A 23,058-nucleotide genomic window follows, 5' to 3' on the forward strand; every position below is an offset into this window, starting at 1 on the left:
AAATTTATAATTGAGTACTTTTGTTATGTGTTTGGTTTTTACCTCTAGGAAATTGAAAAGGATGACATCAACTTAGAAAATGTTGGCGCTGATGACTACACAGCCAGTTTTGAAGATGATTTTGAAGTATGTGTAAACATTAAAGTTTTTCTCGGCTTAAAATAACGTGTTCCTAACTTACAGTCATTTACAGCTTTTCTCTTTTACTACTCTTAAGGACATATCTGTTTGGTTTAGGTCTGTTATCTATAAAACGTTTGCTATACCACTACCAATGCTTACCAGTTGATGTAATGATAGTATAATATAATCCATTGTTAAATGAGCTGCAAATACAGATATGTGTGTACACAGAGCATGTACAACACACCCACAGTCTCAGCACAGCGACAGCTGCACATCACTCATAAGAGTGCTTCATGTGTGTAGTTCTGTAGGGTTGGTCCATTCATCAAGAAGCAAATGCAATATTTCATACCAATTTGTGATTCAGCGACTGAAGTTGGTGACCTCCCAACATCTTTCCTAGCCACAAGGAGGACTGTCTATTTATATTACTATTTTAAAACAACTTTTAGATTGAATTTTTTGAGGTGATACTGGGTAGTAACACTGTACGAATTTCAGGAGTGGAAGAGGATAATCTGACCTCTGAGTTTCCAGTGTGTGCTCGTGTCGTCTCCTGCCACCGTGTATTCAAGACCCCTTGACCCAGTTCACCCTCCCCATTTGCAGGAGGGCCATCTTCTACCCCGTCACTAGCGCCCATGTTGTCTTTGGAGCTGAGAGCGGTCTTACAGGCAGCACAGCTGGGTCTTGTTTTCAGTCCGTGAGTGGAGCCATTTACCTTTAGGGCGATTTCTGAGAGATGAGGACTCACTGTTTCCTGCACTCTGTCTCCATTGTTTCTTTCCTCTGTAGTTTGTCTGCTGTTTCAGTGCAATGGTTTTCTGTGATGTTTTTCTTCATTTTCTCTTTTTTAATGTTTTGGTCCCTGCTCTGGATTGTTTTTTGGTTCGTGAGGTTTGTCTCACGGATACAGTTGTCCTTTTCCCTCTGACAGTGCCTTCCTTCACTGATACAAGTTCAGCCCTTTTCCCCCCGTCCTGTTTGTTTTGTTGTCACAAACTATCCTTTTTATGTGTTATGTTCAGTAACAAATGGCAGTGGTTTAGTAATTTTTAGTGCTTCTTTTTGTTACCTTCATGTTACAATTGTTTGATAACCTGTCCTGAAGTAGAGTCAACTCCGGCCTCTGCCTGTCCGTCGTCTCACTCGGCTCTGTGCACCTGTCTGTGCTCAGTGCAGGGCCCCCCCCCCCCCCCCCCGCACTCGCCACACAGGCCCCCGCTGGTGAGCACCCTCAGCTTCCTTTGTCTGGGAGCCTTCATTTCCCCATCGCATCGACAAGGTGACTGTTGCTGGACTTATTATTCTTGGCCAGTGGCTTCTCTCTCTCTGTGTTTTTTGAGTCCGTCATTTCACTCTCTTCCAGCCTGTAGATCTCTGTTGAGAAATAAGACGATAATCTGATGGGGTTTTCTTTGCTGATTTATCTTTTTTCCCTGGCTGCCTTGAGAATTCTTTATCATTGACTTTTGACAGTTTTTTTCTTTTATCTTGATTGTTGAAAGTATTACTCCCCTTTTTCTCCCATTGACCCTCTCTTCCCCACTCTACCCCCTCCTGCCTTTCCCACACTATTGTTTGTGTCCATTGGTTATACATAAATGCATATAAATTCTTTGTTTTATCTCTTCCCTCCCCCCGCCTTCCCTCCGAGGTTTGTCAATCTGTTTCCTATTTCCATGTCACTGGATCTATTTTGATCATCAGCCAGTTTTGTTTATTATAGTCCATAAATAAGTGAGACCATGTGGTACTTGTCTTTCTCTGACTGGCTTATTTCACTTAGTATGATACTCTCCAGGTCCCTCCATGTCATCTCAAAGGATAAGAGATCTTTCTTTCTTACAGCTGTGTAGTATTTCATTGTGTACATGTACCACAGCTTTTTTATCCATGCATCTACTGATGGACACTTGGGCTGTTTCCAGATTTTGGCAGTTGTAAATAGTGCTGCTATGAACATAGGAGTACATCTGATTAGTGTTTCATGCTTCTTAGGATATATTCCTAGTAGTGGGATCACTGAGTCAAATGGTAGATCAATTTTTAACTTTTTGAGGAAACACCACAGTGTTTTTTACAGAGGCTGCACCAGTCTGCATTCCCACCAGCAGTGTACCAGAGTCCCCTTTTCTCCACACCCTTGCCAGCACTTGTTTACTTTTGACAGTTTTAACATAAAATGTTTTTGCATTGAGATAACTAGATATTCTGATAATTCTTGTACTGGGATATCCCTTTCCTTCCCTAGGTTTTGGAAGTCCTTATCAGTTATTTCTTTGAATAGGCTCCCTGTTCCCTCTTCTCTCTCCTGGGATACTCATCATCCTTATGTTCTTTCAAATGGTGTCAGATATTTCTTGTAGAGTTCTTTATTTTTTATATCATAGTTCTCGCTCTTCCTCCACCTGAATCTTTTCTAGATTTCTGTCTTTGATCTCACTACCTCTCTTCCATAGAGTCTGCTCCATTTCCAGTGCACTCTGATCATTCTGTCTCATTTTTTGAGTTTTTAAGCTGCAGAATTTGTTTGGTTCTTTTTTATATTTTCAGTCTCTTTGGTAAGTACTCCTTTTGCTCATTAATTTTTATTTCTGAGCTCATTGAGCTTCCTTTCTGAGTTTCTTGCACCTCATTGAGTTTCTCCATGGCAGCAACCTGGAATTCTCTGTCATCTACAGCACAGTCTTCCGTGGCTTTGAGTTGGGTTGGGAGACGTGTCCTATTTCTCTGTGTTGCTGCCTTTGTTGTCCCTGGTTGTCTGGTGGTCCGTGGGCTGTTCCTCTGCTGGTGCCAGTGAAGTCTGAGCCGCTCCTGCAGGTGTGAGTCTGAGGATTGAGCAGCTTGACGATTGCGGCATGGTTCTCCAGTAGATGGTGCTGTCGTGCAAGTTGTGGTTTTCTCTTCTGGGCTAAGTAGACAAACCTCAGGGTTGGGGAGGGTCACTGTGGCCATAAAAATGACCACCTGGGTGACCAGGTTGGTGGGTGCCCTTGCTGTATCCTGATTGCTTCTGTCTTGGGTGCTACCACTGTGGTAGGGGGATGTGGTGGTGGGGGATAGCTGGGTTCACAAGCCTGCTGCATTGCTCCCTTGTTCCTTATGGCCACTGACATCACGAACTGAGTCCAGGAGGCCTCAGGTGTATCTCCACTGCTGTGAGGGGGAGACAGCCGGATTCTTGAGCAACAAGGCTGCTTCTGCCCCTCTTAGCCTCTGCTAGACCATAGTGTGGAGGCCGCTGCAGCATTAGCTGGGGCCACGGTGGCCACTGAACTGCGTCTGCAGAGATCATCCTTGTTCTTCTCTGTCCCACCCGCCCTGTGCATTCCAATGTGCCCACCTGCAGAGGTTCTGATGCGTGAATCTCTCGGGTGCATTTGTGAGTGGAGCAGAGGAGCCTTGGTTGGAGGACAGGTGTCCGACTTACACATTTAAGGGGAGTTGCATAGGGTCTTCTTACTCCATCATGATGCCGATGTCGACTTAAATGATCAGTTGTATGTTTTGCTTTGTAGAAGTGTTCTTCAAAGTCTGTTTGTCTTAGTTTCCAAAAACATTATCATTGTTTGTAGGACTATGAAGATGACTTTGAGGTCTGTGATGGAGATGATGATAATAGCACTAATGAACCGGAGTCCAGAGAGAAAACTGAAGAACTTTCTCCAGCCAGGAAAAAGGAGATACAAGAAATTCAAAATGCCATTAATGCAGAAAATGAGAGGATTGGCAAGTTGTCTTCGAAGCTGTTTCAGAAGCAAGGCCGAATGGAGCATGAGAAGGACCCAGGGACAGGTGCGTGTGAAAGCCATGTTTGCGCTCACAGGAGACTGGGCCCCAGTCCCTCCTGCTGCAACCAGGCGGCAGGCACGCTGGCACCTCACGCCCTGCTGGGCTCTGGGAGACATCACTACCTGGTGTGCTGAGGATCATCCCCAGAGGGAGCGCAGGTCGCCTCTGTGCCCTAGCCTGTGATGGGGGGGCGGGGGGGGGGGCTGTGCCCTGGCCTGCAGCGGGAGGGGGCATAGGGTGGCTGTGGGCACTGTCGGTGCAGGGGCGCTCGCGGGCCACACCTGCTTGTCTCCCCTCTGCTGTCCGCCTGCCAGCTACAGCACATGCTCTTGTTTGTTCGTTCTTTCTCTCTCTCTCTCTCTCTCTCGTTCTTTTGATACCACTGTTCCTGAGTTTCCGGAAAGGCCTCTCAGAAGCATCAGCAGAACCCAGGGCCATCATGGTGGGGAAGATGCAGGAACATGGCCCACCAGTCATGTTTCAAGGGGTTGTCTTTATGAAAATAGAGATGTTTGGCTCAAATTTTTGGCATCTTGTTAGAATAGGAGAGGATGTTTTTAAATCACTTAAAGGGAAAAACTATGACATTTTGATTTTAAAAATTAGCTCTAAAATAGCACAGAAGGTCAACTAGGACAATATTAAAATTATTATTGGATAATATGCTACTTTAAATTGTCTATGAAATAAGTCGTAAGGAATACAGTTAAGTATGTCTAGTACTTTATACGCTGTGATAATCTAGTGAAGGTCAGGCAGAACGGCTATGACTGTCATATTTGTGCCTTTTGTAGAGGGAGAAAAACTGAGCTGGAGTGTGCCCATTTAGACAACAGTCTCTAAATGTATAGCCAGGAGTAGCTGTCCTGGTGGCGGTGGTGTCCAGCAGGGTCCCCTTCGTGACCTATCACTGTGGAGCAGCAGGTACTAGAGTGGGGGCAAGGGGGTGTGAGACGGCCTTCACTGCCTGCCTGCCGTGCCATGGCTGAGAAGTTGCAAGATCTCATCCTCAAGTTAATGGTTTTCTGAACAGATCTACATTGTTCTGGGTATTGTGGCCTTGGTTAGCTTGATCTATAAAAATTGAGAACCCACTTTAAGGCATTATTTTTTGTTATATTTTTTATTTGAAAGAAGCACTCACTCTGATCACACTGCTCTCCAGACCAAGTTGGAGCTGCCTTCCAGGCTCCACTTAACGCTGAGTGGGCCTGACCGAGCAGAGCCTGGTCCTCCTGCTGCAGGAGCAGCAGCATGGCCTCGGTAGCACCGACTCTGCCATTTTCTGGCTGTGTGACCATGGGCAGGCACTGAGCCTCTCTGTGCTTCAATTTCCTTTCTGTAAAACAAGGGCAAGGCATTCTTTACGGCTGTGAGGATTAATTAATAAGCTAATACATATAAAGTGCTTAAAAGAGTATCAGGCACGTCTCAGCACAGTTACTGTCAGTGGCATTGCTGTTCCGTTACTGGGGCTGCGAGCATTTGTCTGTGTCTGCTGTCCAGCCCCAGCTGCCACAGCACCATTTTCACGCAGTGCCCGCTGCACCCTGTGCTGACTGTCCATGTGCTCATAGACTGCACACCTGACCCTTTTTCAGGGCCATAGGAAACCATTTGATAAATTACTGTCCAGGGCACTGAGGTATTTGAAGGAGTCTGCACACCTCCAAAGGTAAGCTGTTTACTTGGTTGGCGAGCAAGTATTTCCTGAGTGTTGGCATTTACGTTTGCAAGCTGAGCGAGGGGCATCTTTATTCCAGTCTTCATCTGAGTCTTAGTCCTGTGACTTTAAACGTAGTCCCCTCCTTTTTTAAAAAAAGTTTTTCTTGCTCTGGCTGATTAGGTTCAGCGGTTAGAGTGTCAGCCCGCAGACCGGGGAGTCCCGGGTTCGGTTCTCGCTAAGGGCACGTACCTCAGTTGCAGTTTGTCCCTGGCCCCGGTTGGGGTCATGTGGGTGGCAACCATTTAATGTGTCTCTCTCACGTCGATGTTTCTCTCTCTCCCTCCTGCTCTATCTGAAGATAAATGCACAAATGTCCTTGGGTGAGGATTAAAAAAAATTAAAAAACAATTTTTTTTTTTATTGATTTAAAGAGAGAGGAAGGGAGAGGGAGGAAACTTCAATGAGCGAGAACATCGACTGGCTGCCTCCCGCATGCCCCACACGGGGAACGGGCCCACAACCTGGGCATGTGCCCTGACTAGGAATTGAACCAGCCACTCTTGGTACAGGGGTCGACGCTCAACCACTGAGCCACACTGGCCAGGCTCAGTCCCTTCCTTTTTGAGGCTGGGATAATATTGAATAGCTGTCTTGTAGTGACCATGTGGTGCACACAGCTGAGAGCTCCCCTCATCGCCACGGCCTGCTCCCCTCCTTGTGCCAGTGCTGCCCTGTGGTCCATTTGCTGACATGTGAGAAGTGGACATGAGCAACCTGCTCACAGTCACATAGCAGGTGGTGACTGAGCTGCCAGCTTGGGTCCCACGCCTTAGCTGTCCACTGGCCTTGGGTTTGATAAAACGGCAAGAGGTCATGAGAAAGAAGTGAAATAAACGTAAATAAACGTGTGAGGGGAATCCATACAGGAAACCCTAGAAATCCTTGGAGGGCAGAGGCAAATGAGGCTCTTCCTGTGCACAGGAGGGCAGTGGGCAGAGCCGTCCACCATGACTGGAGCCATTGAGCCCCTGCAGTCACTAGTTTGTCTGAGCACTGACACCTGCACCTGTGGAGGAGCAGCAGTGACTTGCGTCTGTCTCCGTGTCTCAGCTGTTTGTGTCTGCATGTCCAGCTCCCTCACTGGAGCTTTCACTTTGGGGAACGGGGAGAGAGGTGGGAGTGTAGGGCAGCACCGCACAGGGACTCAATCTCTCCGAGTGACAGGTGCATGCACAACAAATTCTGCTCTGCTGCCTGAGAGCTGTGAATGGAAATGGCAGAGGCCTCTTAAATGCTTGAGGACGATGTTTATCATTGTTATTGTCCATCGTGGACTGGAATTATTAAATATGCTTCTAGCCCTGGCTAGTTTGCTCAACGGTTGGAGTGTTGGCCCGCGGACCAGAGAGACCCAGATTTGGTTCCCGCTAAGGGCATGTACTTTGGTTGCAGTTTGTCCCCAGTTGGGGTCATGTGGGTGGCAGCCACTCGATGTGTCTCTCTCACATCGATGTTTCTCTCTCTCTCCTCCTCCCTCTCTTCCTCCTGCTCTATCTGAAGATAAGTACAAAAATGTCTTCGGATGAGGATAAAAAAATAAAATATGCTTCAGTTGTTTTACTCGCAACTGTTTTTGCTTGAAATATTTCACAAAAATAGTTACTGGGTTTTTTTTCTCTTTCTATACAGATGCAACCAATTCACCTTCCAGAGCCCATGTTTGTGGAATTTTTGTGGATTTTGCAACTGCCTCTCACCGTCAAAAGAATCGGACGCTGACCCTCAAGCAAAAGTAGGTATGCCGGGAAACAGGCAGGAGGGATCGTGGGGTGTCTGTGTACCCCTCTCCAGCAGGCTTTGCAGCGTGGGGCTTTTCGTTTTGTCTCATTGCTGACTGCAGCCTTTGGTTGGCACCGCATCGCTCTGCGTCCGCTGTCACGGGAGAGCAGGTGTGTGCCGCATGCAGATGCTTGGTACCGGTGCCACCAGATTCTTGACTTATCTGGTAGGCTCCTGTGATGGCTGCGACAGAATCCGCTCACGCCCTCGCGGAGCTGGCCGTGGGAAACCACACCGGCAGCAAGTGAACCGGGCCCTCCGGCCTCAGCGCCACTCCTGCCTGAGACACAGGGAAGGCCACATGGTGCTGGGGTGGCCGCGTGCTCCCCACTGGGTGCAGCCGAGGAGGTTGCGGGGTATAGTGCCCCAGTGCTGTGACCCACGTGTGAGCTATTTCATTGGGTCCTCGCGGCCCACCTTATGGATGGAAGAGGCTGAAGGCCACCTCTGGCGTAGCTGAGTTCTGAGTCCAGGACTCCCAGATGTCCAAGTCTAATCCAGGCTCCTAATGACTAAGCCTGGAGAGTTGTAAGATGTATATATTTAGGAAACTCAGAGTATGTATGTAGTCTCAAGTCAAAGTCCCACGGCATTAAACTGACGTATGATGTAGGAGTAAGTGTAAAAATTAAATCTGTTTTAAGTGGGTTTAAAATCCTTTCTGTCATCCAGCTCAGTGCCTGGCCTTAGTCAGTGCTTAGTACATTTTGCTAAATGGGCAGATAAATCATCAATCATAAAATTAATAAGTTTCCACCACATTTTTGTTGTCCTTAATTTTGGGCCTCTTATCAAGGTAATGAGACCAATTTCTACCTTTATGGCTGGGTTTTCTTTTGTTTATTTGTTTTTTTACTCAGTTCAAGTCTTGGAAACTAAATTTAGTTTAACACAATTTTTACAAACTCAAACAATCAGGATGATGGTGTGTTGTTTAGGCATATATAAATACGAGATAAGCCCTGGCCGGTTTGGCTCAGCGGTTGGAGCGTCGACCTGCGGTCCAGAGAGACCCCGGTTTGGTTCCCACTAAGGGCACGTATCTTGGTTGCAGTTTGTCCCCGGCCCTGGTTGATTGTGTGGGTGGCAGCCACTCGATGTTTCACGTCAATGTTTCTCTCTCTTTCTCTTCCTCTCTCTCCTTCTCACTTTATCTGAACAAAAAATGGAAAAATGTCCTCGGGTGAGAGAAAAAAAAAAGATAAAATTGTATCTAAAAGGCAGAAAAACGACAGCCACCACATTCCATGCAGCGATCACTGTGGGCTCAGGCCATCAGAACTTGGTTCTGTGTTGGGCCTTCGGTCCTAGGATGTCAATTGTGTTGTGATATATAATGTGTAAGCATATCACATGGATTATTTTGGATCAGAAATTAAAGACCTAGAAAAATTTTAAAAACCAACGGCTGAAATGCAAATGGGTTGATGATAATAATTTTAAAATTGAGGAAAATATAGGGATATGTATAGGTATATGGACGGGTTCTGGTTTTGTGTCTGTGTTGTGAGGAAATAAAGGAACAGAGGAGAAAAATATAAACCACAGAGCACTGATACCAGATGTAAATTCAGTCTGACCCAAGGGAAAAAGAGCGAAAGCCAGATACGAAACTTCAGGAGCAAGGATGAAAAGGTCGTCACAGACATCCACATGGAAGTGGTGGGCTCATGTCGGGTGCCGTGTGGCTGAGGACTTGGAGATGACAGACTGGAGTTGTAAGGTGGAGGACGGGTGTTGGCCAGAGAGGAAGGTCATGGGCAGGTGGCAGCTCTGGGTGAGGCCCCGAGGGAGTGGGGAGGGCCCCTGTCCATAGAGCACCAGTGGTGTGGAAGTAGAGCTGTGTTGCAGTGAGCTGACCTGAGCCTCGGCACACCAGCCCTGGGGCACCTAGAAGAAAAGGGTCCAGCTCGGGTGCCTGGACAGGAGTCTGCGAGCAGAGGAAACCAAGTGTGCGTGGGGTCGGGGAGCTTGTGAGGAGGATTTGTTTGTCGGATGCACTGTCAAGTCCTGTGAGTCTCTGGTCTGCGCCTCAGGGCAGTGGGTGGCATGCACCTCAGGCCACAGCACAGGCGACATCCCAGAACGGGAAGCTGACCCAGGCACATCAGGTCGTGAAGTGCAAGTCTAGGAACTTATTCCCTGAGGTGTCGTGTTGACTCGGGAGCCCTGAGTCAGAGCAGCTGGAGATGTGCTTCCTGGTGTTCCCTCAGCACCGGTCCACCTAGGCCGCTGATTACCTGGGACAGACTGGTGAGGGCGGTCCTGACCCAGCTCCATTCGCCCCGAAGCGCTGCGCACTCTCCCACGCTCCCCTGCTCATCACTCAGTTTAACTTTTGTCTCATCTCCAATTTATTTTCAAGGACGCGCAGCACCAAGCTGCTTCGGCTTATAGACCTGGACTTTTCACTCACATTCTCACTCCTGGATCTGCCACCAGTGAATGAATATGACATGTACATCAGAAACTTCGGGAAGAAAAATACCAAGCAGGTTAGTGCAAGAGGTATTGACCAAGTGACAAAAAGGGAGTAAAGCGCAAGGAAGGTTTGTGCTGTCCTGTGTCTTGTTCTGGACTGTGAGGGCTTGGGAATGTGCACAGGACATGGACGTGAGGGAGAGGGCCCTCGTCACACCATCTCGTGAGCCTGGACAGTATGTGCAGGTGTCCACAGAGGCCCACGCACAGCAGGCTGCTCCCACACTCTGACTGCAGTGGCGTGGCGACAGAGGTCACCTGGATCCCTAGCTTGGGGTCCCAGTGAGGATGTGACTGTCACCATGCAGAGTCTAAAGTGCAGGGCACTGAGTGATTCCAAAGCTCACTGGTATGATTCACCCTCGTCCCATCATTTCTGTTCTATTGCACCTCTCCCTGTGTGTCTAGCCCTGTCACCTACCTGTGGATTTTCTGTCCCCGTGCCCGGCCCCCGCCACCTACCTGTGCATTCCCTGTTCCCGTGCCCGGCCCCCGCCACCTACCTGTGCATTCCCTGTTCCTGTGCCCGGCCCCCGCCACCTACCTGTGCATTCCCTGTCCCTGTGCCCGGCCCCCGCCACCTACCTGTGCATTCCCTGTCCCCGTGCCCAGCCCCCGCCATCTACCTGTGCATATTCTGTGCCCAGGGCCTGTCTTGAGGTGAATCCTTCCCTCATGACTTACACTGAATTCTCTTATTTCAGAGTTGCTACAGCCCATCCCTCACAGTTTTGGACTCCCCTGCAGTGCTTCTAGTCATTAATTTTGTGATAGGTCAACTTCTCGAAGTGGGAAGCCAGGGGTCATCTCTCACATTTTCGTGTATCCCCGTTATTGCCATTAGACACATGCTCGTGGGTCCATTTGGTCCGTAACAGTCTTTCAGCAGGATGGAGGTCACAGGATAGACCCAGAGAATCTGCTGGGTTCACCCTGCGGACTCACTCTCACCTCGAGTGGTCTGCCTCACTCCTCTTCTCGTTCTCCTCACCTCAAGGTGTCAGTGACAGAACCTTTTCACTGAAGCATGCACGTCTTTGAAATCAAAGATTGCCTTTGGTTTTGCAAAGTCAGTATGTTCTTTAAAAAAAGCTGTTGGTGGGCCACCTGGTAGTTTTTTAAAACCAAGCTGCAGTGTTTGATGTGACTTTTCAAAGCACACTTAGAAGGCCAGGCCTGTCACATCGAGCAGACGTCGAAGACACAGCAGTCTTTGCTTGACGGTCGTTCATGCCGTGACCCTTGTTTGACAAAAGCAAGAAGACGACCATTAATCACTTTAAAAATTTTAATTTTTCTCTTTAGTAAGAGACATTGCTTTGAAGTTGAGACCCAGTGTAACTCCAGCACCTTTGTTTTTAAGGCATATGTTCAGTGTAATGACGACGATGTGGAACGAGACATTCAGACGGAGGAGATAGAGACCAGGGATGTCTGGACCCAGCACCCAGGGGAAGGCCCGGCAGTTTCTGGAGGTAAATAGCTCTGTGCTCCTGACCCCCGAGAGCCAGGTTTCTTTACGTTATTTTTGGTGTTGTGTTCATTTCATGTATTGTTCTTTCTTCTTCTTTCTTTTGGGAGTGAGTGTTAGTACCTGACCGTAGAAATACCAAGCATTCTCTGTAGAGCAAACCAGGCTTGTGAACCACTGGTCTGAGCACTGAGCTTGGGGCCATTCTGGGCCCGGACCGGGGTTCATCTCCCTGACACTGGGACTGGGGTTTGTTGTCCTGATGCTGGGACCGGGGTTCATCACTCTGACGTTGGGACCAGGGTTTATCGCCCTGACACTGGGACCGGGGTTCGTCTCTCTGACTCCTTGACAGCGGAAAGAGTCCGTGTCCCACACACAGCTTCACAATGGCTTCCGAACACTCTTTGCCTTTAACTGAGGCATAGTCTATTCTCATTAATAGCGATTTTCATACACGAAGTGCAGTTGCCAGATACGCTGCATCCGTGCGGACAGCAGGTCCCAGACAACGTCTGTGAGCACGGGCTCTCTCCAGCCGCGTGCATGTCGATGTCTCATGCACGTCGCAGCTGACGCTGAGGAATGTCTGTGTTGCTCTCCGTGGAGGAGCCTCACCGTGAGAAATCACAGAGACAAGCACGTACAAGACAGCTGGTGCCTTAAACTGCAGGGGCAGAGTAGGCTCACAGTTGCGAGTGTGCAGAACAGAGTTTATTCTCGGATTGTTGACTAACTTGTAGCATTTGTATCATGACTGTAAACCTACTTTTGCCTTCATGTCTTTAAGTGGGATTCTTGTCACAGACTTTATACAAAACAAGATGTATTGGTGTGGGTGACATGGGTTCACGAGATGACAGGAATTTCACGTGCGCAGAGCGAGGGTGCGCACACCTGGGTGCTTGCTGCCCCCACCTGCTGCTGCCGGGACGCCATTGCTCTGAGGAAACGGAGATCCAGAGATGAATGCGGGAGCTTGGGTGTGGGGTGAGCGGCTGTTCAGAGCCCACCTGTTGGCTCTTTGTGACTTTCCCAGGGAGCAAGAGCAGAGACTCCTGTGATGCTGCGGTTGTACCCAAGGTGGACACCCCGAGACTGTCCAGCTTCCTCCGGGCGGCCTGCCAGGTAGGCGCTGCGCTGTTCTTAGTTCTTGCAGTTGGTGATGTTCTAAAGGAAGCAGACTGGGGACACAGGAGAGGCTGGCAGGGCACACACACGTCTGGGCATTGCGAGCTAAATTCATGGCTTTAAACTGGCCACGGGAATTTCAGACAGCACGCGGAGATAAGGGGACAGACTTCGTGTGCTTCCGCAGTTATCAGGTCCTGGCCAACTGTCTCAGTTGAACCCCCACCAGCCCACCACCCACCCCTCAGTCACGTGAAATAAGTGGCAGTCCTCGTGCCGTCCCCGTGAATATTCCGGGCGAATCTCTGGATAGCGCCCAGTGGACTGGGTGTTTGTGATCCCACAGGGCTCTCGGTTTGTGTAAAACAGCTGACATGTGGGTCAGTCTGGACAGGCCGCCCTGTGCTTCTCCCCTGCCACGGTGAAACCCCCCGTTCACACCCTTTCAGTGAATTACTTCTCCATGTAAGCTCCAGGGGGCGAAGGGGCAGCTCACAGGTGCAGGGGAGGGTCAGGCAGACGCCGGGATGAAAGGTGGGGAGGACAGGGCCTGACCCCACTGGTCCATCAGTGCTGCAGGGCGTTGCCTGGGTCCAGTGTCCTCAGCCGTCCTGCCGAGCGGGACCCTGTCCGAGCAGGGACTGGTCCGCTGCTCTTCCTGGGTTGTCAGCAGCACAGTAAGAACAGCAGCGGTAGCCTATGCTCGGCATTTGTCTACACCCCATGTTTTGTCAAGAAAAGGCTGGATGGTCAGCTGGTTTCCTCCTGTTACTGTAGCAGAGACTTTAGCATAAAAAATGGCCTGTGGCCCTGGCTGGTTTGGCTCAGCGGTTAGAGCGTTGACCTGTGGTCCAGAGAGACGCGGGTTCGGTTCCCGCTAGGGGTGTGTACCTCGGTTGCAGTTTGTCCCTGGCCCTGGTTGGTTGTGCGGGTGGCAGCCACTCGATGTGTCCCTTTCACATTGATGTTTCTCTCCCCCCCGCCACTAAAAAAAAAAAAAAATGGCATGTGCCATTCAATGCTGGCTCTCCTGAAGAGCTTGTTGTAAAAGAGTGTCACTGTCCGTTTCTGCTGCTATGGCAGGACAGTGTGACTCCATTCCATCGCTGCCGTGGTGGCTTGGAGTTACCAGCTTTTCAAGACATGGATGAAGTGGCTGGGTAATGATTTGGGTCTGTTTTCCTGTGGAGTGTTGATCACGAGCTGCTCACTGTCTTTGAAAGGTGGTGGCGGTTCTGCTGGAAGAGGATCGCGTGGCAGCTGCACCCAGCTGGGACCCCGGGGCGCAGGACAGCACCCTGCCCCTCAGCGACAGCTCCTCTCAGCTGAACACCAGCCTGCCCTTCCTTCAGCGTAAGAGCCGTCCTGCATGTGCTCAGTGTGATACCAAATGTGACCTGAGGTCGTGTTCTCTGCTTCTGCCCCACGTGACGTGAGGTTCAGCCTGTGCAGAGTCTGATGGCCGCTCAGCTCCTTGAGTGTGCATGTTGGGGTGTCGGGGTGCCCCTGGGAGGACTGGGGGGCTGCCATGTGCAATGAGGTGGTGCATGTTTGCTCTGACCCACTCCCTTCGCAGGCCAGTTCCACAGGGGGCAGGTGGGTGCCGAGAGGAGCTGAGCTGTGGACTTGGCTCAGTCTGAGCAGCTCAGCATTGCCCTTAGGTCTTCTGCTTGGACCCAGAGTTAGCCTGTGCCCTCAGGACATAGAGTGCCACGTTGTCAGACACGAAGCTGGTCACATGTAATCTTCAGATAGGTTCAGACAGCCAGTGCTTGCATGGCCCAACCCAGTCTCGGGATGGTCGCCACTCTGCTTTAAAAGGGTGGCTCCAGCCCTGGTCGGTTTGGCTCAGCGGTTAGAGCGTCAACCCATGGACCAAAGAGTCTCAGGTTCAGTTCCAGTCAAGGGCGTTACCTCGGTTGCAGTTCGGTCCCCAGCCCTGGTCGGGGTTGTGCAGGAGGCAACCACTTGATGCATCTCTTTCATGTTCAGGTTTCTCTCTCTCTCTCCTTCCCTCCCTCTCCCCCTCCTCCTCCCACTCTGTCTGAAGATAAATGGAAAAATAGCCTCAGGTGAGGATTTAAAAATAAATTAAAAAATAAAAATGGTGGCTGTGAGGTCCTGGCTTGTGAAGGAGGGGCCGCGGTGAGGCCGTCCTGGAGGTTTCGTCTGTCCAGCTCTGGACATTTAACATGAACTAAAATGGCATTGTTAGTTTAAAAAGGCTTGCGTTTCTTTGGAGTGTTTTTATCTTTGAAAGACAAGAGTTATCCTCTTAGGAGAAGAGTGAATCACTCGTCTGTAGACTCCGAAGCACCACACCCACCTCTTCTCCCAGCTGCCCAGTGACAGAGCCTGGCAGGCCTGCAGGTGCTGGAACAGGGGACACAGGCTCCACAAGACCCTCGCAAGGGGCCAGTCACGTCCTCACAGGACTGGCCTCTGGGACGTGTGAGGTCCGCAGGGGAATGGGAGAGTTTCCTTGTTTACATTTGTGTTTGGGTAAAATTAACTCTGAGGTGACAGAAGGCAGTGAGATCGGATGATGGGTCTGATGGAGCCATGCGTCTTGCCTGTGAATGAGGCCTTGGCAGGAGTGAGGCTCCTGCCACATGCTCACGCCCACGCAGAGGGCCGAGTAGGCCCGCCCCTGATCTGGCAGACAGCGCGTGTCCCCGCTGTCCCAGGCGGTGTTGGGGTTCAGCAGTGGACAGACAAATCCTTGTGTCACACAGACTGGACGTGCCAAACGAGGGCAGTGTGCCCTAGACTGAATAGGGCAAGTTCTCAGGAGCAAAACAAAGTGGGCAGGGTCCTTGGTGGAGAAGCTTCGTGGCGTGAAAACCTCAGGAAACTGAAGGGCTCCAGACTGTGTTGTACCGAGTTTGAAGGATCACTTTTTAGCAAAACCATGAGACAATTTGGACAGTTTTCTGGTCAGGCTAAGGCCATTTGTGAGTCCAGACTTTAGGTGCGTGGCTCTTCGAAAGCACCAGGTCTATTTCTTCATTAAGCTGAAATTTCTTTACATATTTTTAAGTGTTTTAAAAATATTACATATTTTTAAGTGTTTTAACGTGGGTTCTGGCAGATCACTAAAATGCAGGAAGATTTTTCTAATTTTATTCCCAGATCGGAGAGTGTCCTGCTTGCACGCCTCTCAGGCCCAGAGGGAGACGGTGGTGTCTGTTCATGGTCTGCCTGGAAAGGCCGCTGTGCCCCCGCTGGACAGCAGATGCCTGCTCTGTGTGTGGGACATCCGCCAGCCCTCCGGACCTCAGAAGGTCCTGGTCTGTGAGTCACAGGTACACCTCAGGAGAGCCGTGCGCTACAGGAGGAAGGGAGGCGGTGTGGGGCGCGATGTGGGGCGTGAGGACCAGGGGGTGGAACCTAGAAGCTCCTTTCTCTCTCCTCCCAGCTCCCCTCAGCTCTCTGTGCGACTGTGACAGGACACACAAACTTGTCTGTTTTGACTCTAGAATAATTATTCGTTCAAAGGACCGACTCACACTGTGAAGCCTGGTTCGCACAGCCTCTTAGGTCCCCTGGGAGCTGGGTGTCAGCTGGCTCCCCACTGCGTGGGTACACTGGCCGCTGGGCGGGGCTCTGGGCCCAGAAGTGTGCTTGTTGCCTGCACTTTTTGGGTCCCAGACAAGCTAGAGGTTTCTTAGTTGCTTGGGATTTAAGCTCGTAGTCCCATGTGTTTCCTGGCCCCTGGTTCACAGGCCGTGGTCTGGTGACCATGCCAGTCACCCTATGTATATGCTCCTTGACCTCAAATGATTGATTTCCACCCAAACTGTAGAACACGATTTCCTTTACAGGTGTCTGTTTTCAGAGCTTGAAAATAAGTTTTGGCGATCCAGGTTATAAATAGAGAGACAGGGTGGCTTTGCTGATGGGCCGAATGGAGGTTGTGGTCCACACTGTGTGCCCGGCTCTGTGTTAGTCGCCAGCTGCGGGGCCAGCCCATCGCCCCGCTTTCCTCCCGAGAGAGCTGACAGACGAGGCCCGCTCAGTGTGTCCTCAGCTTCTGGTGGGAGTGTCGGGTACCGTGGGAACAGCTTTCTGCGTGTCTCTAGGCCACGTGCTGCTGCTTGAGCCCCTTCAAGGCCTTCCTGCTGTTCGCTGGCACTGTGCACGGCTCGGTCGTCGTGTGGGACCTAAGAGAAGACTCACGGATACATCGCTACGTGACACTGAGCGACTGCTTTTGGACGTTCAGGACAGCGACGTTTTCCACTGGTCAGTGAGATCCACCTGCCCGTCGGGCGTCTTTAGACAAGCGTCGCAGATTTGAGGAATATCTGAAATTTTTTGGCATTTATTGTTCAGGGTGCCCCAGATGATGGGGTCCGGCCTATGAGCAAAAGAGGTGCCTGGGAAATAGAAAAACAAAAATACATCCAGGTTACACTTAGCCAGTAGCTAGCAGATTGCAGTGTCCTTTCTTGTTAAATTTGTGGATCCCAAATCCTCTGTGGAATGATGTTTACTTTTAAATTAGCTTAAGGTGTGTCCGTATATGTGCTCCCGGCTCAGCTAACTCCACCCAAGCAAGCAAGAGAGACCAGAAAAACTGGACTGTCAGGGCCCTGATTGGACCATGAATGCTTCATGCCAGGCAGTTGTAGCCGCGACCACAACCACAGGCATAGGCATGACCAACCACAAGCAGACAACCACAACCAAACAGCCACAATCAACCGCCACAGCCACACCCAATTACAACCAGACAGCAACAACCAACCATCCACAGACACAACCAGACACAACCACAACCAAACCAAATCACAACCAGCAGCCACACCCCCACCACTTGTAGGTGCTCATATTCTGGGGCTTTTGTCAGTGCTTCCTAGACATCGTTTGTTCAGTGCCCATCTCGCCCTCCAACCCTGCTGCTCAGGGACATGATGGGCTTGTCCAGTCACACTGACCTCCCCCAGTGGTCTTCATCCCGTCTTTCTCTCTCCCCACCAACAGCTGGTTCTGTGTCTTCCCATTCCCACCACCCCTGGTTGGTTTTCTGTTTCTGTGTCTCACTTTTTCTGTCAGGTACAGGGACTCATAGGGACCCAGACCGTCAAGTCTGCCCTCCTCCCTCGTGTAGCCATCTGTGGCTCACCTGCGCTCTGGCACGTTCACAGTTCGCTCCTCTCTGTGGAGCGGTCTTTCCGTTCAGAAGACACCCAAGGGGCTTAGTTCCTGCTGCTGGGCTGTGGGCTGTGTCCACGTGCTGCACCGTCTGTGTTCCCCGCGAGGCGCTCTGGGTGTCTGCACAGGGTCACATCGGCATTGTAGCTGTTCTGACGGGCGTGTGGTGGTATCACGTGTGGTTCTCATCCGTGGTTCCCTGGTGACAGGTGTGGTGCGTGCACCCCTGGTGCTTGTTTGCTTTCTGTGTGTCTTCTGGGTGGCTTGTCTGTTCAGGCCTTCTGTGTGTTTTTAAGTGGATTCATCGCTTTCTTGTTGAGCTTGAGGGTTCTCGGTGCGGTTTGGCAGCAGCCTTCAGATGTGTCTACAAGTGCGTCCTCTCACCCGGGCGCGCCCTGTCACTCTCTCGGCCTTCCTTTCCTGGCCAGCATCCAGGAGTGTCCCTACCTCCCATACGTGTGTGGCGTAGCTGCATGTCTGTGTGCACGTGTTTTATCCATAGAAGAGCCAGTGGTTTTTTTGCCTCCCAGCAACCAGTCTTTGCCCTGTTTGGGATGATATTGCCATGAGTTAGAATGTGAGTCCATGGGAACCTCATGGGTTTGATGCTGCTGGAAAACATACCTTTTCCAGTGTGCTGCCCGTGCTCCTGAGGAGCCTTTGGCTCACCACCACGCCGTCCCTCAGACCTGCCAGGTGTCCGTGGGCTCCCAGGAGTGAGGGAACCACGGGGCTTCAGGCGCAGCTGACCCCACCCCGAGCACCGCCTCCGCCGGGCCCATAGCGCCAAAGCCGCGTGCACTTCATTCCTGAGCAGGTTCCCTCTCCTCCCTGTGTCTTTCCTGAGTTCAACCCCAACTCTCACTTTATTTCTTGCTGGGTTTTTTCCCCCCTAATTTCTGTTCTGAGTCTGATTCCAGGCGTCTCGCTGTGTTTGCTTCGCGTGCACTCAGTGCTCTTCGCGGAGGAGAGGCGCAGGATGGCAGCGGAGCTCGTTTCCGCTCGCGCCTGTGTTTAGGGGAGAATGTTGAGGCTGAAGTGTGTGGTCTGCATTTCGACAGGAGCTGCTGAGCCTTGTCTGGTTGCTTCTACAGCCCTTGGCCCTGCATGTCTTTGCAGCCCCGTCATCGTGTGGCTGCCAAGACGCCCCAGGGACCTGCCCTGGGAGTTAGATGGTCCCTGCAGTCTCGGAGTCCTCCCGCCCTCCCACCGCAGGTGGTTTGGGGTCTGTGGTCTCCGCTTGGCGGTGATGCTGAGAGCGATGGGCACACGGTCCACACTGGGGAGCGTGTCCCCCAGAAGCACCATGGTCATTCCTACGGAACAGCGCTGTGTTTCTGTGGCTACTGCTCACCGTGCGGCTGTGCCTTCCCCAGATGGCGTCCTCACCTCCGTGAGCCACCGCAGCCCTCTGAGAGCCGTGGAGCCTGTCTCTGCGTCCGGCTGCAAGAAGCAGAGCTCTGTCCTCTCACCCTTTTCCACTCAGGAAGGTGCGTGGCCTTCATGCCGTGAACCCTGAACTCAGGCTGCGAGACGTGTGCTCTGTCTCACCAGCGTTCTTCTCTCTCTTCCTGTTTTTGTTAGAAATGTCGGGCTTGTCATTCCACATTGCCTCCTTGGACGAGAGTGGGGTTCTGAACGTGTGGGTGAGTGGGACACGTGGCTGCAGCGCCCCCTGCAGTCGTGGGCTCCGGGAGTGGCACGCATGGCCGTGCGGCAGGGACAGTGCGGCAGGGTGTGTGACAGCACGTCGGGGTGGCGTGGGTGTCCCAGAGCATGCAGGTCCTGTGGGACGGGCGGGAGTGGCCCAGACAGGGGTGCACGGGGCGAGGCGCAGGGCACAGATGCTCCGAGGCGCTGACCGCCGACCCCTCCCTGAAGACGGGGGAGGAGAGAGGCGCCGGCCGCCTGTGAGGGTTCCTTCAGAACTTGGAAATCATTCTGTGCTGGAGCAGCCTGATTCTGGCTCCGGAGCAGACTGCTGTCTTAACTAGACCACTGCTGTGCTCAGGCTGTCTCCCGACCGTACAGTGTGCTCATTCCACGCTCCATTTCCAGGTGGTTGTCGAGTTACCGAAAGCAGATGCTGCAGGCTCAGTAAGTGACTTAGGTAATTATTCAGTGAGAAAACCAACTTCCGTCAACGTTTGCTGAAACGAATAGATTAAAGGTACCATTAGCCACTTTGAGAAATAATAGTTAGAACGTCAAGGTTTGTATTTTCTGTTACCGGCCACTGAATGAATGAGCACCTCAGCTACGAGACTAGATGGTGTTCCGGCCGAGTGTCCTCTGAGGCCTCCTCAGCTCTGTTGTGTCTGTGTGTCACTGTGTCCCCTCGGCTGTGCTCCGGGGATGCCTGGGTGGTCCCAGCTCTGCTGCACGTGCATTTGACCAGTGGCTGGTCGGAGAGCCCACACTGAGTCCGAACCGGTCACTCCCTGATGAGTTCTCTGCGCAGCCTGGTCCCACCCCGGGTACCAGGAGACCAGGGTGCATGCACGGGGGGTGCCCTGCGTGGACATGGCCTCACGGGGTCGGCAGGCACACGCTCAGCAGTGCACTTCTGTGAGGGTGTAGGTGTGCTAGACACTGATGTTTCTCCTTGGTGTGCTGCCCTTATTTTATTTCATCAAATCTAAAATGTAAGGCTTTCTTGTCCTCGGTTCCACCAGCCCTTTCCCAGAGGTTCCGAATGGCAGATTCTTGTTCCTCACACTGAGCACTGAGGGTTTCAGCAGTTGCACCTGCACTGGGGGGCCCCCTGCCTTCTGATTTAGATGCACCCCCAGCACAGACGTCAGAGCAGTTACCCTGATTCCAGGCGCTGCAACTGGCCTTGGGCTGGGCTTGTGCTAAGAGGAGCGTTTGCTTCTCGTTTCCCCATTTCAGGGCTGATACCCGGAGGGAGGATAAAACTGGTGCACAGCTCTGTGACTCGGCTGAGTGACAGGTAAGTGCGCCCCAGGTGGAGGCGGCCCCCCCAGCCACGGAACCTGTGTCCCGCACACGGAGGTGACGTGGTGGTGGACAGTTGATCATACATGAGTTAGTGTGAAACCACGTCGCAGGTGGAGAGCCCATCACTTTTCTTTGGCTAAGATCATGTCCATCATATGACTGGTGCTACGGACTGTTTTTCATGCGGTTTAGTACAACCACGGAGTTGAGTAGAACCAGAAACACGGACATGGACGCTTAGTTGAGAAGTTAGATTTCCGCTGTTACTCTGTAACTTAACGTGACACAGACGTTCCTACTGAAGATGCAGATGTCTTCTGTGGTGTTTATGTTGCATGTTGACCTATGTTTGGAAGAAATCTTTTCTCCATTGACTGCTGTCAGGGTCACCAGACAGCACGGGGTTCACCCTTCAGGGGTGCCGATGTTGGCCTGAGCCCTGGTCACCAGGCAGCACACCCGTGGCCGCAGGGCCGCCCAGGCTCCAGAGTGTCAGTGCAGTGGGGGCATCGGTCAGGGTTAAGAACGTCCTCAATGTGTTAAGAGCCACCCACAGGTGACCCGGGGTTCGTGGCAGACTCTGTCCTTCGTGCACACAGGTGACCCTGGGCGAGTAGGGACCCCGGCTCCTGAGGGATGCAGACAGTGCAGGAGGAGGGGCTCGGTGGGAGGGCTCTTCCTGGCGGTCCCTGGGGACCCGTGCCTGCAAAGGGGGCAGGCACAGACATGGCCGTGAGGAGGACGTGGCTGCACAAGGCCCCCGAGCCCTGGGAGGTCCAGAGTGTCCTCGCCAGGCCTGTGCTGTCTCCCATCCGGCACTGAGCTCGGGAGTCAGGAGGGAAGCACCCTGGGTGGGGGTCTCCTCGTCCTCCCTGGTAAGGCACACGTGTGAATCGCTCTGTTAGGACATGTGACGGCGTGTAGGAGCGCAGAGGGGTGACAGGTGGGGGATGGAGTGCATATGACTTCTTGGGGAGGGGCTCAGACCAGGACCTAGGGCACAGAAACAGGTGGGAGCAGTGGGTGAGAGTCACAGGACGTGTGAAATGGCCATGACAGATGCCGCGTCGTCCTCACGCTCAGCCTGAGCACTCGGTCTGTCCTTCTCTGTGTTCCAGCCTGTCCCACAGCGGTGATGAGCACTGGGGAGCCCCACAGACGCTGAATGTTAAGTTTCTGCCTTCAGACCCCAATCACTTCGTCGTCGGCACCAGCATGGTGAGGGACATTCTGAACTCCGTTCAGGAGCTCGTTCCTCTTCCCGAGAGCGGGCTGGACAAGCGCCGGCTGGGAGACGGGCCCGCTGTCTGCGTCCACGTGGTTTCCAGAGCGCGAGCTGTGTGCAGCCTGTACCCAGTCCTTCATGCTGACTCTTCATTACAGGGTCTCGTCAGCCACGGCACCAGGCAGGACCTGCGAGTCTGTCCCAGAGCCTTCAGACCCCAGCAGCCCGGCGCAAGGCCGGTGCAGGTGAATGTGCTCGACTGCTCGCCCTTCGGAGAACCACTGTTCTTGGTGAGGAGGTGTCTTCAGTGCACCAGCTCTGTGTGGGCAGCCAAGCCCTTGGGGGGACGAGTGGGCTGTCGCCGGCCCTCCTTTACCAGGGCCAGCGCCACATGGTGACTGCAGGTCCCAGCTCTGCAGGTCATTCCGTGGCTGTTGCAGACATTCTTAAAACGTTTTATTTTGACCACCCTGGCCGGTTGCCTCAGCAGTTAGAGCGTTGGCCTGCGGACCTAAGAGTCTCAGGTTCGATTCTGGTCAAGGGCACGTACCTCGGTTGTGATTCAATCCCCACCCTGGTTGGGTCGTGCAGGAGACAGCCAGTCCATATGTCTCTCTCACATCGGTCTTCCTCCCTCCCTCCCTCCCTCCACTCTATCTAAGAATCAATGGAAGAATATCCTCAGGCGAGGATTTAAAAAAAAACTTATTTTGAACTAATTTCTCCTACTGGAGGAGTTACAGGAACACGGAGGGTCCCTGCCTGCCCCTCACGTAGGTGCCCCACACGTCACACAGGAGCCCTCTCGGCCCTGCCCTCCCCTGCGTGTGGCCTTTGTGACTGTCTGAGGTTGCAGGCAGCCCCCCCGTAGCTGTGAGGAGGTTTCTCCTGTAGCCCAGTGTCTCCATAGTCATCAGGAAGCCAGTGCAGGTGCAGCCCCTCGCCTGACCTGGAGGTGTGGCTGAAATGTCTGTCATCCCAGTGATGTCCTTATAAGCAAAGTAACCTCCCGGGTCATGCGTCTCATCAGTTATTATGTCTCTTCAATCTCAAACAGTTCCTCAGTTTCTCATGACCTTGACATCTGTGAAGGGCGTAGAGTGCTCCTCAGTTTGAGTGTGTGACGCTTCCTCCTGGTCAGATTCAGGTTTTGCATCCTCACCTCTCTGACAGCTCTCTGGGTAGGGTAGAAAGCAACACAGGAGT

General features: G+C 52.1%; 1 protein-coding gene across 2 annotated transcripts in view; it reads left to right on the top strand.

The window, feature by feature from the left end:
• Positions 1-23,058, top strand: part of DYNC2I1 (dynein 2 intermediate chain 1) — a 37,733-nt gene that overhangs the window by 10,120 nt on the left and 4,555 nt on the right. For both annotated transcript variants that reach the window (XM_036247535.1, XM_036247536.1), the window contains 15 exons: positions 49-126; positions 3,705-3,924; positions 7,277-7,379; positions 9,792-9,921; positions 11,271-11,382; positions 12,418-12,506; positions 13,733-13,862; positions 15,642-15,814; positions 16,592-16,754; positions 19,043-19,156; positions 19,251-19,312; positions 19,725-19,776; positions 20,559-20,619; positions 21,746-21,845; positions 22,011-22,142. In XM_036247535.1, the coding sequence (XP_036103428.1) occupies positions 49-126; positions 3,705-3,924; positions 7,277-7,379; positions 9,792-9,921; positions 11,271-11,382; positions 12,418-12,506; positions 13,733-13,862; positions 15,642-15,814; positions 16,592-16,754; positions 19,043-19,156; positions 19,251-19,312; positions 19,725-19,776; positions 20,559-20,619; positions 21,746-21,845; positions 22,011-22,142 (1,719 nt within the window). The remainder of the gene's footprint in view (positions 1-48; positions 127-3,704; positions 3,925-7,276; positions 7,380-9,791; positions 9,922-11,270; positions 11,383-12,417; positions 12,507-13,732; positions 13,863-15,641; positions 15,815-16,591; positions 16,755-19,042; positions 19,157-19,250; positions 19,313-19,724; positions 19,777-20,558; positions 20,620-21,745; positions 21,846-22,010; positions 22,143-23,058) is intronic.

This window comes from Molossus molossus, unplaced genomic scaffold, assembly GCF_014108415.1.
Source record: "Molossus molossus isolate mMolMol1 unplaced genomic scaffold, mMolMol1.p scaffold_m16_p_7, whole genome shotgun sequence".
Classification (NCBI taxonomy): domain Eukaryota; kingdom Metazoa; phylum Chordata; class Mammalia; order Chiroptera; family Molossidae; genus Molossus; species Molossus molossus.